Source organism: Theropithecus gelada, chromosome 14 (genome assembly GCF_003255815.1).
Source record: "Theropithecus gelada isolate Dixy chromosome 14, Tgel_1.0, whole genome shotgun sequence".
Lineage (NCBI taxonomy): Eukaryota > Metazoa > Chordata > Mammalia > Primates > Cercopithecidae > Theropithecus > Theropithecus gelada.
In genome coordinates this window covers 69,105,217-69,120,394 of record NC_037682.1, presented here as the reverse complement: position 1 = coordinate 69,120,394, position 15,178 = coordinate 69,105,217, and the positions used below count along the sequence as shown (strand labels likewise).

The 15,178-nt window shown below is 54.9% G+C and overlaps 1 protein-coding gene across 3 annotated transcripts in view; it reads right to left on the bottom strand.

The window, feature by feature from the left end:
• The window catches only part of MYO7A (myosin VIIA), an 87,068-nt gene that overhangs the window by 61,486 nt on the left and 10,404 nt on the right, over positions 1 to 15,178 (bottom strand). For all 3 annotated transcript variants that reach the window (XM_025356411.1, XM_025356412.1, XM_025356413.1), the window contains exons 3-4: positions 10,963 to 11,076; positions 5,411 to 5,563 (exon numbers count right to left, since the gene is read on the bottom strand). In XM_025356411.1, the coding sequence (XP_025212196.1) occupies positions 5,411 to 5,563; positions 10,963 to 11,076 (267 nt within the window). The remainder of the gene's footprint in view (positions 1 to 5,410; positions 5,564 to 10,962; positions 11,077 to 15,178) is intronic.

Here is a 15,178-nt window from a genome sequence, read left to right as displayed (position 1 = left end):
TGGGGGATGCTGAGACGCTCTGAGAAGCTGGCCCAGGGCTGGGGCTAGCCTTCTCCCACCCATGGCACCCACGGCCTTCTCCACTCTGCCCACAGCCCAGAGGGTCCTCCTGCGCATGAACCCTTCAGCCCTGAGCCTCCTGACATCCCTACTTGATGCCACTGGCACGTCCAGACCAGAGCTCCCCCTTCCCTCCAACCCTGCTCTTTCCAGCCTTCCCAACTTGACCAACAACGTCACCACATCCCTCGCCCAGGGCAGGAACCTGGGGAGCCCCTGGACACCCCTCCCTCACACCACTCCCACTCTCCATCTGCATGCCGCCTCCCTGGCCAGGCCACGCTCATTTCTCAGCAGCCCACTGCAGGTGCCTCCCCACTAGGCTCCCGGCTTCCACACTCGCCCCCACAACAATCTATCCTCCACTCAGAGCTGCGCCGGCTTTTAAAACATCTAACCACATCATCCCTGCTGAAAACCCTCCAGCGGTTTCCCACAGCCTCCGGACAAAGTCCAAATGCTCTTCCTGCCCACAAAGCCCCAAGCCCTGGCCCCTGCCACCCTCGTCAACCTCAACCCACAACCAAGAGGCTCCATTCATATGAAACTTTCAGTTAAAAGCACCACACTCCAACCCCTGCCATCTCAGACCAGGGACACACTTCCCCTACCCCTTCACCCAGATAATTCCTTCTCATCCTTCAGTTCCAAGCCGAGATGACGCCTCCTCCAGGAAGCCAGGCACCTTCCTGTACAATCATCATAGCCACAGGTTTCCTTCAGCATGCCCAGCTGATTCCTCTACAGTCCCCATTCAAGGCCTCCATCCCTCAGGGCCTGTCACCATGCATGGCACATAGGAGATGCTCAGCAACATTTGTTGAGTGGCTGAAAGAGCAACTAGATCAATGGGCGGGGAAGTACTGGGTGAACAGCGTCCACCGCCAGCCACAGCAACCTGCAGGGAAGGTAGCGAGGGGACAGGCCTGTCAGCAGCACTGAGGCAGCCCCAGCCACGTTGACGGGAAGGGCGGTCGGGATGTGGCCAGTGGAAAACCACAGAACAGCGTGGAAGGGATGCTACCATCTGTGCAGAAAAAATGAATAATTTTTTGTATATATATGTATGCATGTATGTATCTACCTAACTACTACAAAACAAACAAAAGAAACAAGTCCTCTTTCCTCGGTGAGGAGGATTATTTCCAGCAACAGGGCAAGAGCAAGCCCTCTTGGACTCAGGACTTTGCAGCTCCTGTTCCATCACCCCTTTTACTCCTCAGAAGGCCTCGGGAGGTGTGGTCATATTCCCCTTTCGCAGATGAGAGAAGCGAGCCTCCAGGAAGTGGGGAGACTTGCCAAGGTCACACAGCAGATGTGTGTGGGGTGGGGTGAATGAGAAACCCTGGCACCAGAGCCCCAGCTCTGGCCTCTCCACCTGGGCTTCCCCAGACCCCAGAAACACACCCACAGGACCTACAGAGCCAGCAGCTGGGGTCTCCTGAAGAGGAGGCTGGCCACCACTGGCAATGAGACCCTGGCCCTATCCGGGCTTCTGTGCCCATTGGTCCTCCAGGGTCTTAGCACTGCTCCCTGAGCCCTCTGGCCTGTCTCTCTGACTCTAAGGATTCAGACTGGCAGAGAATGAATGCCCAGCACAGACCTCTTGCTCAAATCTCTAGTAGTAAAATCTGCCCTGCAGAGCCACAGGTTGGGTGGGGAGAGAGAAGGACTGTTCCCAAACCAGGGATACAGCACATGTGGCCCCTAGGGGTCCCCAGACAGAGCTCAGGGGGCCTCTCTGAGGCCACAGAGATGTAGCAGGAATCAATTTCACCGCCTCCAGGAAGCACCCAGGCCTGTCGGCTCTGGGGACTTCATTAGTATTCAGCAGGCCATGGAGACCAAGAACACATCCTGGGACTCACAAGTCTTCCCAGAGCCACAGAGGTGCCCACTCCATGCAGTCTCCCTGTTGTGCCTACAAAAGGCTGAGACCAGACAGGGATAGGGACGTCCCCAAGGGCACACGCCAAGACTGGACACCAGCCTCCTGCCTCCCAGATCAGGGCTCCAGCCTCTGCTCAGCGTTAGAGAGCCCTGGGTCCCCACCAGCCCTTCCACCCAATGCGGGGACAGTCCTTGCTCTCTGGGCATGCAGTGAGGGGTTGCTAAATGTTCTCTAAGTGCCTTTCCTCATCCTGGAGTGGCTAGGGCTGATGTGTGGCCCTGGGATGCTCTCTTGGGCTCCTGGGGACAGGGAAGCTGGAGGCAGGAGAGCCCAGGACAGGCAGTCGAGAACACAGCATGCACCGGCCCAAGGCTGTGAGCTGGCCATGGTAATCGGAGGAAATTCTGAGTGCATGTGTTGTGCCCAGGGTAATCCAATCCATGAAGGGACAGGGGGTTGCCATGGTTAGGGACAGGTACAGTTTCCGGGTGGAACGATGGCCCGGTTGCTTCTTCAAAGCCCTGCTCTAATCCTACCTCATCCACCAAGTCACAGAATCACGAACTCGGTGAGTCAAGGAAACCTCTTTGAATCCTGCAGTTCTTGAGCATGTCCAAGAGACACTGAGAATCTAAGGTTGGCGGACTATTGGAGCTGAAGCCCTTCCAGGTGCCACAGCGTGGTTTCCTGGCCAGGCATCCTGGACAAGAAGGCAGCTTAGACACCTACCTGGGCCCCTACCCCATCCCTCCACAGGGGATGGCCCCGCCTCCTCCCTCTCACCCAGAAAATAAGTCAGAAAGGTTATGTGAGAACTTCAAATGAGGCAAATGGTTCAGATTTGGGGCCTTTCTGGAGAACCCATAAATCCCTGAAGTTATTTTCTTTGAAACTCTCCTGGAGGATGTAATGTCCAAGCAATCCTCTGCTGGCCGCCCGGGCATCAGCTCACCACCCTCCTAACTTTACAGACAAGATTCACTGAGCCCACAGGGTCTGAAGTTTTTTCCTCCCTCTCCCTTATGAATCCTGTTTTTGCCTTTGTTCCTAGATGCAGCTGACCTACCGACTCCCTCGCGTGAGGACCGGCTTGCCTGCACTGTGGCTGACCCACAGGCTTCAAGCTCCTGAGCTATGCTGAGACACTGGTCTGCAGGAGGCCTGGTGGGACAACTTCCATCTTACCCAGCTCCTCCCCTGAGACGGGGGCCTCTGCATCTCCTGACAGGAGAGTGGGCCTTGGGTTCCAGCCTTGGCATAGGACTAAGACAAAGCATTGGCCCTGGAAGTGCCCTGCAGGCAGGTAGACAGGCTCTCTGCTCACCTAAGACTGCCCAGGCCTGGGTGAGTGGCCACAGAGGACCCCAGCACCCACCAGTGACCACTTGCCCTCCAGGGAGAGGAACAAAGAGGGGGCTGCCAAGAAGTGGGGTGTAGACACCAGCAGGTCCTTGTGAGATACAGCGGGTGGGTGTCCCTGCCCTGGGCTTAAGTTCTAGCTCCTCCCCGCTGCCTGGGTGATGCTGATGACATCTGGAGGTACCCTCCATGTCCTGCCCCTCTAAGTGCAGGTGAGGCCTGACTGAGGAACACAGTGAGAGGGGCTTCGTCAGGGCTAGAGGGCTCTCTGCCAAAGTCACTTCCTGTGCCCAAACAATGGACGGCAAGGAGCCACATGCAGCCTCTCCTCTGGAGCCTAAAGCTGCAGAGGGACCTAGAGTCAGAGAGTGGCTGAGGACTGAGGACCTCTCTGGCAGCTGAGGGGCCATAATTCAGGGCTTCTGAGAGGGACTGAACCCCTGGCCCTGAGAGCTCCTTGTCGTGATTCTTCAGTGACAACACCTGGGGCTCTCTGAGACTTTTCCAGCCCTGGGCCCTGGCACCCCTTCATGGTCCTGACAACCTGAGGGATGCTGTGCCTGCCGATCACTCACCAGCATGGCCCTGCCTCCAGCATTTATTCAGGCCATGCCCCTCCTGAATGCCATCTCTACCAGCCAACCTCACCCACCTCCAGAAGCCCAAATACCGCTCCTCTGAGCTGGAAGCCAAATCACTCCTGCAGACCTGACACCTCCCCCAGTAATGCCCCTAGTACCAGCCTTCCCTGGGCCTGGGTCTCGAGATAATCAGGCTGGCACTGCGTGGGGGGGAAGGGGATCCTTCCTGCTCCCTGCTGGGGGTTGCACCTCCTTGGTTTCCTTTGCCCTTGCACTGCTGGAGGATGGGGCTGGGTCAGAAGCAGGCAGTGACCCGGGCACGGCACCTCTCTGGGCCTGATTAAACCTGCGGCGTCTCAGTTTCCCTGTCTGCAACTGGGCTATGGGGTAGAGCAGCAGTTCTCAGAGTGTAGACCAAAGACCCCTGGGGGTCCAAGACCCTTGCAGGAAGTCTGCAAAGCCTTCTCTTTTCCAAGTACACATCTGTGAGGCCAAATTTTCTTCATACACTTCAGCCAAAATATCACATCAGACTGGACATTAAGCAGAGATGAGAATCCAGTTGGCTTTATTAAGCCAGACATTAAAGAGATTTGAAAAAACCTGTAAAACAATGCTACTCTTCTCACCATTTTTTTTATTTTGGGAAATGTCATTTTTAGTAAAAATGTTATTTATGTTATCTTATAATAGATTTATCATGGTTACTTTTTCAAAAATTAATGTTTCTAAATGTCTCAGTTTTAACTTCTAATATGGCAAATATCTACAGATATAACTCAGTATACAAAAGTCCTTTGGGATCCTCAATAATCCTCAATAATTTTTAAGAACATAAAGGGTTCCTGTGACCAAAAAGTGTGAGAAGCTCTAGAGTAAATGATCTGCACGGACCCTTATTGTTCTGCTCTTCTCTGAGCTCAGCCTCTTGGAATCTGCTGTGTCCTGGCTGGGGAAGACATCTTTATTTGTCGTCTTGAGTTTGAAGGTGGAGAGTGGGGTGTGTGTGTGTGTTTCTAATATCAAGGTTTGAGGGGAGGAGGAGCAGAGCATGTTCCCTCCTTTAGCATCCTCCTGAGGACATCCATCCATCTTCTCTTGCCCCTGAGGCCTGATGGCAGGTCCTAGCCCCTTAGCAAACACACAGCAGAGCAGCCCTCTGTGCCTGGGCAAAGCACCAAGCGGCTCACTGACTCCGCTCTGGCCTTCCATTGGTTTCAAGGCCTAGAGAGGCACATGAAAACTGTGTAGTACAAACCGCTCCCCACCCCAACCACACCACAAAAGCCACGGCCCACGAGGATGAGCCCCCGCCGAGCGAGCGGCTGCTGGCAGATGGGCCCCAACAGGGGCCCCGGGGTCCATCTGTACAGCGGACAAAGTCTCAGGAGGCGGGCCCCCGGCAGGGCGGGCGTGCTGGAGGTGGGGCGGGCGGGGCAGGGCGGGGCAGGGCGAGGTGGGTGGGGTGGGACGGGGCGTGGAGGGGCCTGGACTGGCACGCCGGCGGGGCGGCACTCACGTAGATGAGGTGGTCCCGGTAGCGGATAAGCAGGTTGCGCAAGATGCCCGCCTCGTTGAGGTCCCCTAGGCGGATCATATCCTCCACGCCGTGGACCGACGTGGGGTGCATAGGCTTGATGTGCGTTGCGTTCTGCGGGGAGATCCAGTGTTCCTGCGGGGAGCCGGTGGCCAACGTCAGCGCGCTTCAGGGGAAGGGGCCGGGATGGGCGGGAGCGCGGGGTGAGTGCTAACCCCGGTAAGGGCCTTGACCTCTCTGGCGGTCAAACACCGCCAGAGAGGTCTAAGAAGTTCAGTTCTAAGAAGGTTGAGCCTTTCAGGATGGTACTAGCCACCTCTACCCCTCAAGGACGGCTCCTTCTCTTAGGGGATTCTCTCGCAGACCTAAGAGGTGGGCAGGGCAGGGATTTTGGCCCCAGCTGACTGCTGTCAGTAAGGGGATCAGAGTTCCCTCAGGCCCTCTGCAGGATGGAGTGGAAAGGGTACTAATTAGAGGTAGACAGGCTTGGTCTCAAATTCAGGCTCCGGTGGGAAAAAAAAACATTAAAAAGTGATTTCAGGCCGGGCGCGGTGGCTCAAGCCTGTAATCCCAGCACTTTGGGAGGCCGAGACGGGCGGATCACGAGGTCAGGAGATCGAGACCATCCTGGCTAACACGGTGAAACCCCGTCTCTACTGAAAAATACAAAAACTAGCCAAGGTGGCGGGCGCCTATAGTCCCAGCTACTCGGGAGGCTGAGGCAGGAGAATGGCGTAAATCCGGGAGGCGGAGCTTGCAGTGAGCTGAGATGCGGCCACTGCACTCCAGCCCGGGCGACAGAGCAAGACTCCGTCTCAAAAAAAAAAAAAAAGTGATTTCAGATAGTGCCAAGAATACCTCAACAGGTGTATGTGGTGGAGAGTCATGGGGGGAGCTGCTTGAGATGGGTTGGTTGGTCAGGGTCTGCCCCTCTGAGGGGGTGGCATATGAGCTGAGGCATGAAGGAAGAGAAAGAGACCACTGTAAAAAGATTGGGGGGTGGGGGCGGGGGGCCAGAGGGCTCCAGGTCCAGGGAACAGCAAAACAACGGCTCAGGCCCGAAAAGCCTTGGCACATTCAAGGGAAAGATGGAAGGCGGGGCGGTAGCAGTGGTGCTGGGGAGAAGTGGACCTACCAGGCGGTATTTCCTGGGGCTTGCTGATGAGCTGTGGGAGCAAGGGGTGTGAACTCTCGGGACCTGTGAGCTAAAGTGGAGGACACAGGTTGCTTGCCCAGCTCTCCTTACTCTGCAGTATTCCCCGGCTGCCCTGTGGTGGCAGATGGGTGAGCATTTGGGAAGTGCACCGGCTCTTTCAACAAGCTGGCAAAGCCCTGGTTTCCTCAGGGCCCTGGGGCCCTCCCCGACCCCAGAGGGGGGTCTCCAGCACCTTCACAAAATCCCAGACTTTCAGGGAAGTGTGGCCACCGCCTGAGTGTACCTCAGCCCTCCCATCCCCAAATGCCATGACCAAGTAGCCCCAGGACCTGCCTTTTGGGGGAAAAGGGGACCTCTCTGCCATCCCCCCAGCTCAGGCCCTGAGACTTGCTGAGCAGATGTGATGCACACGCCATGTCCTCCCCCATCTGCTCCTCCTCTGGGTCCCTTCTGGCAGAGCCAACCCCAACAGCTGGACACTAGCATGAATCTGGACATCAGCTCGCCACCACCACCACCCCAGTCCAACAGGTCACCCAGTCCTGCCCATTCAACCCTCTAAAAGGCTGCTGAGTGGGCAGTGCCCTCCTCACCACCCTCAAGCCCACACCCTGATTGAGACCACCGTTTCTCACTGGCTCTTCCATCAAATCCTTCATCCCCTGGTCCTTTCCTGAGGCACGCTCCTGACCCTGTCACTCTGGGGCTCTCAGCCCTTCCTTAACTCCCCTGGGCTCCTCAGCCTGGCATCAAGGGCCCGCATGTGCTGGACACAGGGATCCCTAACCTCCATCCCAGCTACCCCTGGCACTTCCTAGCCAGGGAACATGGGTTTCGTGTCCCCAAAGGCCTCTGTGACTTTGCTCCACCATTCCCTCTACCTTCTTTCTCCTTAGCCTTCGAGGCTTGGCTCAGAGGTTTCCCAGTTTCTGAAGCCTCCCCTGACAGTGCTGGCCACCCTCACCTGTGCTGTCCCCCTGCCTCCAGGGCCACATCTGAGGCCACGGTGTCTCGCACAGGGGCTAGGCACAAATGATGTGGCAGGGAGCCTCTGATGGGACAGATGGCTGGCTGGTGACTGTAGGGGACCAGGTCTGAATGAGAGGCAGAAGTCAGTCATGGAGAGACCCCAGAAGTCCCCCATTTCAGCCCCCTCACTTCACATGAGAAAACAGGCTTGGAGGACGGTGGCAGCCTGCCCAGGCCCTCAGGGGGATCAGGGGCTGCGCTGGGCAGAGCCCCCCAGCCCAGTTTCCCTGACACTCCATGGCACTTCCAGGCCAGCAGCACTTCAACACAGGGTAGGCTCTCATGCAGCCTCCCCAAGGTGAGGGGTTGGGTGCTGACGTTAGGGAACCTGCCTGGACTTTCCAGTCCCTTGTGGAACATTCCTCTCTCCCAGGCACCCTATGTCTTATACAAGCTGATCCCGTTGGAAAATCTCCCCACACCGTCCCTGCTCTGTGCCTCTATCCTAGGCCCCAGTGTGGACAGGAGGGGACAGGGCTCCTGGGCAGGCTGTCTGCCATCCACATTTGACCCCAACCTCAGGTCCCCACATCCCTCCCCAAAACAGTTCCGCACACAGGTTGACAGTGCTCAGTCACGGCATGACCCCGGACCCCAAAGTACATCAGTTTACCCTCCTGAGCCTCCACGTCCTCAGCTGCGAAATGGGAATGAGAGTAAGCGTCCCTTCTTCCCAGGGTTTTGGGAGGACTGATGGATGTGATCACGACATCCATCTTTGTTGACAGCTTCCTCCTGCCAGGTCTGTAGAGTGCTGCTGCTTGGTAAATGCTCAGCCAGAGCCGGGCATTGTCACTCTACTGCCTTTTGATTTACATTTGCTCTTCTAACATCCCTAACAGAGAATCACTGACCCCATTTAACAGTGACGAGTCTGACTCAAGAGGTAAAATGACTTGCCCAATAGCTGCGCCGCTCACACTGTTTCCTGCATGGGAGGACTCCCAACAGAGGCCAGCACTCTTCAGGTCAAGGTCCACAGGTACCTACCAGGGGCCAAAGTGTAACCAGGACAGTAGCTGAGGCCTGGCCTGAAGGAATGCCAGCAACTGGGGGAGGGGAACACGGTCAATTCCAGGGACCAAGTACGCCTTTGGGAAAGAGCTGGCCTGGACTGAGCGGGGACAACTTGCTCCCTAGAGGAAGGGAAGGAGGGGTGTATCTGGCAACAGAAATGGCTTGGACAAAGGCAAGACACTGGGATTCCAGTGGGGACTGGAACCATAACCTTTCATTCATCACTCGGCGAGTCTTTACCAAGAGGTTTCTCTGGGCAGACCCCTTGATGAACTCTGGGGAACCAGATGGGACTGGCCTGTTCCCTGCTCTCAAGTTGCTAGGAGTCTGTGGGCAGACAGAGGGGTAAGAGATGACAGCCTGGAGTGGGGAGAGAGGGGATGGAATGGGGGTGGGAAAGGCTTATAAAGAAGGGGTCTGGAAGCCCTGGGGGTCCAATGCCACGGATGCAAACCCCAGCCTCCTGAAATGCCCCTGCCAGCCAGTCATGCCCACCCCTCCTGCAGCCCCCACTCTCAGGGCCTGGGTGGAGGAGAAGCGGAAGAGGACCTTTGGGATTCGGTGACTCAGAGTTACGGGACACCATCTGACATGCAACATGACCCAGGTGAAACTCAAGCCTGCAGACAGAGTCCCTGGTCCCCATCCTGGGGGCTCTGGGCAGGTTAGCAGGCCTGTCTGTGCTGCCAGCCAGCCTGTGCCTCCCCTTCTGGGGCTGCACCCTCACAGTAGTTTCCTAGAGGGTCCTAGAACTGGAGCCTCTGGAGCGATATTGGAAGCACTTGGGTTCTACAGCCTAGGGGCCAAAAATGTGATTAGCAGAACCTGAGCCCTAAAGTCGCCACTGAGATAACGCTGTCAGGGGAGACTCACGCACAGAAGACAGAAGTCCTGGGTTCTACTGAGATAACGCTGACAGGGGAGACTCACGCACAGAAGGCAGAAGTCCTGGGTTCTACTGAGATAACGCTGACAGGGGAGACTCACGCACAGAAGACGGAAGTCCTGGGTTCTACTGAGATAACGCTGACAGGGGAGACTCACGCACAGAAGACAGAAGTCCTGGGTTCTAATGCCAGCACCACCACTTACTAGCTGTGTGACTGGCTGCGTGGTCCCTCTATGTGCCTCAGTTTCCTCATGGGGTAACAGTTCTTTCCCTCCCTGCCTTCCACAGATGCCATGAGAGTCCGAAGACAGAACTTGGGTTAAAGGGCCTTGTAAACGCTGAGGGGATGCACCTGAGGGCTGCAGGAATATGTGGGATGCTCCTGCCCACTCCATGTCAATCCTGGCCTCGAGGATCCTGAGCCCTCCTCTTATCCCCAGCAGAGCCTCGGTTTCAAGTCCCTGCACCCTCTTTCTCCTGACTCTCCTCCCTCAGACCAGGAGGCTAAGACAGGTACTCAGTCCAGTTCTATGTCCCCGGCCCCTGGCACACCATGGGGCACAGCCCACATTATGGCAGAGCTGAATCTCCCTGGGTTCTTCATATCCCTGCTAAGCTGCACCTGTGTGCTCTGCACCCCATCTGCATACCCCCAGTGACACACACATGTGCACACATGCTCAGAGGCCCCAGAGCTTCCCCTCTGGGCCCGCATGTGAACCAGCCACCTTCTCCAGGGCAGGCCCCTGACTTCAGACCTCTCCGAGGCCCCACTATCACTACCTAGAAAACTTACACTTCTGGGGTCCCTTTCCTTTTGGGCCACAGATAAAGGGTTAATCTGTGAGACCAATTTCCGAGACAGTGTCAAGGTGGACAGTGGATTCATGTGATGTCAGTAACCCAATACAGTAAAGCTGTGGGCGTTCATTTAACTTTCAGACTAGCACTAACTTCACTGAGGTGTTCTACACGTGTGATCTCACATATGGGTCAACAGCCCTGTGAGATACTTACTATTATCCTCATTTTACAAAGAGGAAACTGAGGCTCAGGAGGGAAGGAGACTTGGCCAAGTCTGCACAGCTAACAAGTGGATGAGATGGGATTTGAATGCAGTCTGCCCCCAAAGCACCTCCGTGTCTGAGGAGCTTCTAGCCTGCTCCCCCGGCACTCAAACCTCACCATACACACACACATCTCTAACACTAGGCAGAGTGAACTGAAGTGCTTGTGGAAACAGAACAAGTAGCCTGAGGCAGGCAGGGGGTTCCCTCTTGCTGGGGTGCTGGGGAAGGCTCATGGAAGGAGGCATCTGAGAGGCAGAAGTGGGGGCACGGGCACAGCCTCCATCTCCTTTAGATCATCTCCCTGCCTTGAGGCAGCTGTCAGCCCAGATCTTCCCCCAAGGCATGGGGCAGGAGGAGGGAGGGGACTACTCACATTGCCTTCATCGTCCACCACCTGGATCTGCCCAGAGTCGCAGAGCTTCACCACTGCCCCGATGGGCACATCAAACTCCTGCCCCGATCTCAGGTCCATCCACACATAGTCCCCCTATGGGCGAGAGAGAGTCCCAGGCCAGGTGAGCAGGGAGCCCCCTTCCAGGCAGCCCTGTATCCCTCTGCTACCACTAGAGGCTCTGGGCCAACCACAGAAGGGGGAAGAGAAGGGGACTCACACTTACTAGAAACCTTCTAGAGCAAGGCAGGCCCTGGGCTGGCCATTTATGCAATGTCATCAGTCCCTCCTCTAGAGCAGCCATGTTCCCATTTTACAGAAGAGTTAGCAGAGGCTCAGAGGGAGCCAAAGCCTCTTGAAGCCCAGCTCTCCCCATGGATCTACACTCTACATGTGTATGACAGATTCACTGGAGTCTAGACAGAAACACCAGACCACTCAAATCACTTCCTCTCTAACATGAGGTGACACCAGAGGACACCCAGACCGTGGGTGAGCTGCATCCTTCTTTACCTCCAGGGCCGATTTTCATCATCATCATGACAGGTCCCTCACAGGGACACCACTCCGTGCTGGGCCCTAGATAAGGGTTCAGCCACATTGTCTTCTGGCATGTGGGGAGCGCCCTGACCTCGCAGGAGGATGTCGTTTTGCGTTTCTGTGTCATCTGGCCCAGGGCCTGGGTCTCACTACTCACTCAGTAAGGGATCGTGAGAGTCAAACGTAAAATCCCAAGTCAGAGAAATGGACTGAGAACAACCACATTCAGCACTGATGGATTCAACAGACATGTATTGATTACCTACTGAGTACAAAGCACTGATTAATCTAAATGCTGGGGGTTGAGCAGTGATTATGGAGTCTACATTCAAGTTAGAGGTGGTGACACACAACTGAGCAAATAGATCAGCATGATCACTTTGGATACTGGGGTGAGTGCTGTCAAGGGAATAAACTAGCCAATGGTAGAGAATGACAGAGCCAACCAACCTAGACCCAGTAGCCAATGGAGCTGCTCCGTGGAGGGAATCGCTGAACTGATACCTGAAGGGTGACAAGCAGTCAGCCAAGGGAAAAGCAGGGGACAGTAATCCCAGCATAGGAAAGAACATGTGCAAAGGCCCTGTGGCAGGAAGGAACAGCCAGGAGGCAGGACCTAATGAGCAAAAGGGAGCTCAGAGAAGTAGACAGGGTCCAGGATACATAGGCCCTTTGTTGGCCTTGGGATACAAGCTTAGATTTTATTCTAATCCTAATAAAAGTATTCTTTTTTGGATGGTACTCAAACTCCCTAGGAGTGTGGAAGAACTCAGACATTCTAATAAGAATATAACTTAATATCAAATTGCAAATAAAAATGTAACAGCTGATAAAACTGATTCACAATGAAGTAAACCCATGGGAATGGTCTGACAGAATCTGTTCTGGGCTAGGAGTCAGAAGACTGGGTTTCAGGCCCTGCCTGGCCTTGGTGAGTCGCTGACCTCTTTGAGCCTCAATTTCCACATTTCTCAGTGAAGGCTGAACTCAGTGAGTCCAAGACCAACTCATTACTGTTTCAGCCTCCTCTTATTCCCATCAGAACCAGCTACAGTCATGCATTGTTTAACACCAGAGATAAGTTCTGTGCAAACATCTTGGAGTCATCGAGTGTACCTCACAAACCTAGATGTGTACTTCACTACACACCTAGGCTGGATGGGGTAGCCTCTTGTTCCTAGGCTACAAACCTGTACAACCTGCTACTGTACTGAATACTATAAGCAGTCGTACTCCATGGTGTATATTTGTGTATGTAAACATATCTAAACATACACATGAGAGGAATAGTAAAATATGGTAGTATAGTCTTTTTTTTTTTTTTTTTTTTTTTTTGAGACGGAGTCTCACTGTGTCTCCCAGGCTGGAGTGCAGTGGCGCGATCTCGGCTCACTGCAAGCTCCGCCCCCTGGGTATAGTCTTACGGGACCACTGCCATCTATGTGCTTTCTTCCAGCCACAGCTGCCCCTGTGGACCCTCTCTTCATATGAATGGGAGGTTGGCACATGATAGAGTCAGGCTAGTCCCAAACCCAAACTTCCTCTCAGAAAAAGTAAGAAAACTTGGAGAGGCTTGGGAGTGGAAGAGAACTCCTGTTTACGGAGCATTCACTGTGGGCCTGGGCTCCACAGGCTGCATCCCATAAACTGCCCCATTTAATCCTCACAGCTGCTTGTGCCCAAGCCCTGCTGCACTCCCCGACCCTGGGCTTACCCCTGACAGCCACCCCACACTGGGTCTGCTCCCCTTCCCCACTGGCCTGGAGCTCCCTAGGGTGGGGCTGAGTCTGAGTCCCTCACCTGTGGCTCCTCAGAGCCCAGCCCAGAGCGGGCCTCAGTGAGAGAGAAGGGGTGGGGAGCGCGTTCGCTTGTGGGCGACAGTATGTGGCCAGGGGACTGTCTCCAATTTCTCTCCTCAAAGAGGTCAAGAAACATGCCCAAGGTCACACAGCTGTTTTGTGGCAGAGCCAGGACTGAAGCCCAGGTCTGAGAAACCCCAAATCCAAGGCTCTTTCCTGACATTCCCTGGGTCCAGCCCCACATGTAGCTCAGTGAGCAAAACAGGAAGCACTGATAGAGTCCTCCGTGCCCAGATGGCTCATGGGCCCTGAAGGCAAGCTGGAGACAGGCTGAGGGCAACTGGAAGGCAGGGGTCTAAGTCACCTGTATCCCCCAGCCCAGCACGGGGCCTGGCACACAGAAAATGTTTGTTTCCCCTGGGAGAAGATAAAATAACCAAAATCACAAAAACTTCATGTGAGCAGGAAATGGAGATTCCTAGAGGCTGAGTGAAGCACTTGGGGCCACACAGCAAACAGACAGGACTAGAACTCTTCTTACTTAGGGCTGTCACCAAAGGGCAGTGACCAAACTATCTCTGCTCTAGGTCAGACTTAAAGAAACAGTTTCAGATGGAAGGGGAGAGGCTTCAGGGAGAATTCTGGGGTCTTAGGACTTCGAAGGGGAACATTCCTGTGGCCCTAGGGAAAGTTGTTGAAGCATTGCAATGCAGGAAGGTTGTAAGGATCCTCATTTTACAGCTGAAGAAACTGAGGGCCAAAGAAAGAAAGGAACCTGGCCACAGTCACTCATCAAACCAGTGACTGACAGGACTGTTAGCATCTGGAGGACAGAGCCAGGACCAAAACCAGGGTGGGTCAAGAGTCACTGGCTCAGAGGGAGAAGGGAGGGAGGAAGCCACGAAAGAAGATGAAGCTTCATTGAGGGGCAGGAGGCAGGTGAGAAAGGGGAACCAGGCTCCAGGTAGGACCCCACCACTCCCTTCCATTCCCATGGCTAGCCCCAGGCACCCCACCACTGCATCTGGCCCCATTCCTACACCATGTTCCGTGACAACTTTACACACTGTGTTTGCTTGGTCTCATTTTGAATGGAAGATCTCGTTTGTGACATGACACATGCCTCAGTGTGGCTGTGTAACGTGGGGCAAGTCCCAGCTTCTCTCCTATCAAATATGTGACCAGGGCAGAGGGTCTCCCAGGCCCCAGTAGCTATGCAGGCTCCCAGTTCCACAGTCGTGACTTCCTAGAACGGGTCTGTTCAAATGTTCTCAGGAGTACCCCAAAACCCCTGTGGGGCCTCCCCTCCAGGAAAGCCAGCACACATCCACAGTGAACACATAGTCAGGATGTCTAGCTTGTAGTCCCAGCTCTACCACTAACGCTGTGTCTCTTTGGGTGAGGCACTCAATCTTTCTGGGCCTCAGTTTCCACCAGCCTTGAAATGGAAGGAGTCAGTGCATGTAAAGATGAGAGACCCATGCAAATGCACATTGTTCTTTCTGTCTACCCTCCTTCCTCCCAGGCATCAAGCCGGTCTTGGGCCAATATTAATAATTCCCCATGGGGCCTTAGCCCTTTCTGTCTCTTCCTTACTCTAGGACCAGGCCTGGGGTCAGTCACTGCTTATGGAGTCTGTTTCAGGACATTTTGCCCCTCGTTATCTTCGTGATCACTCCGGGACACTGGTTTTATCAGCCCATTTTCACAGATGGGAAACGTGAGCCAAGCGTCTTGCCAGTGTCTAGTTGCTAAACATAGTTTGGAGAGGAGACCAGTGGGCCGAGCTTTCCCTTCCACCAGCGGTCAGCCAGTCCACAAACTATGGCTCGGGTCCCTCTGTGCACCTGGAGGTGCTC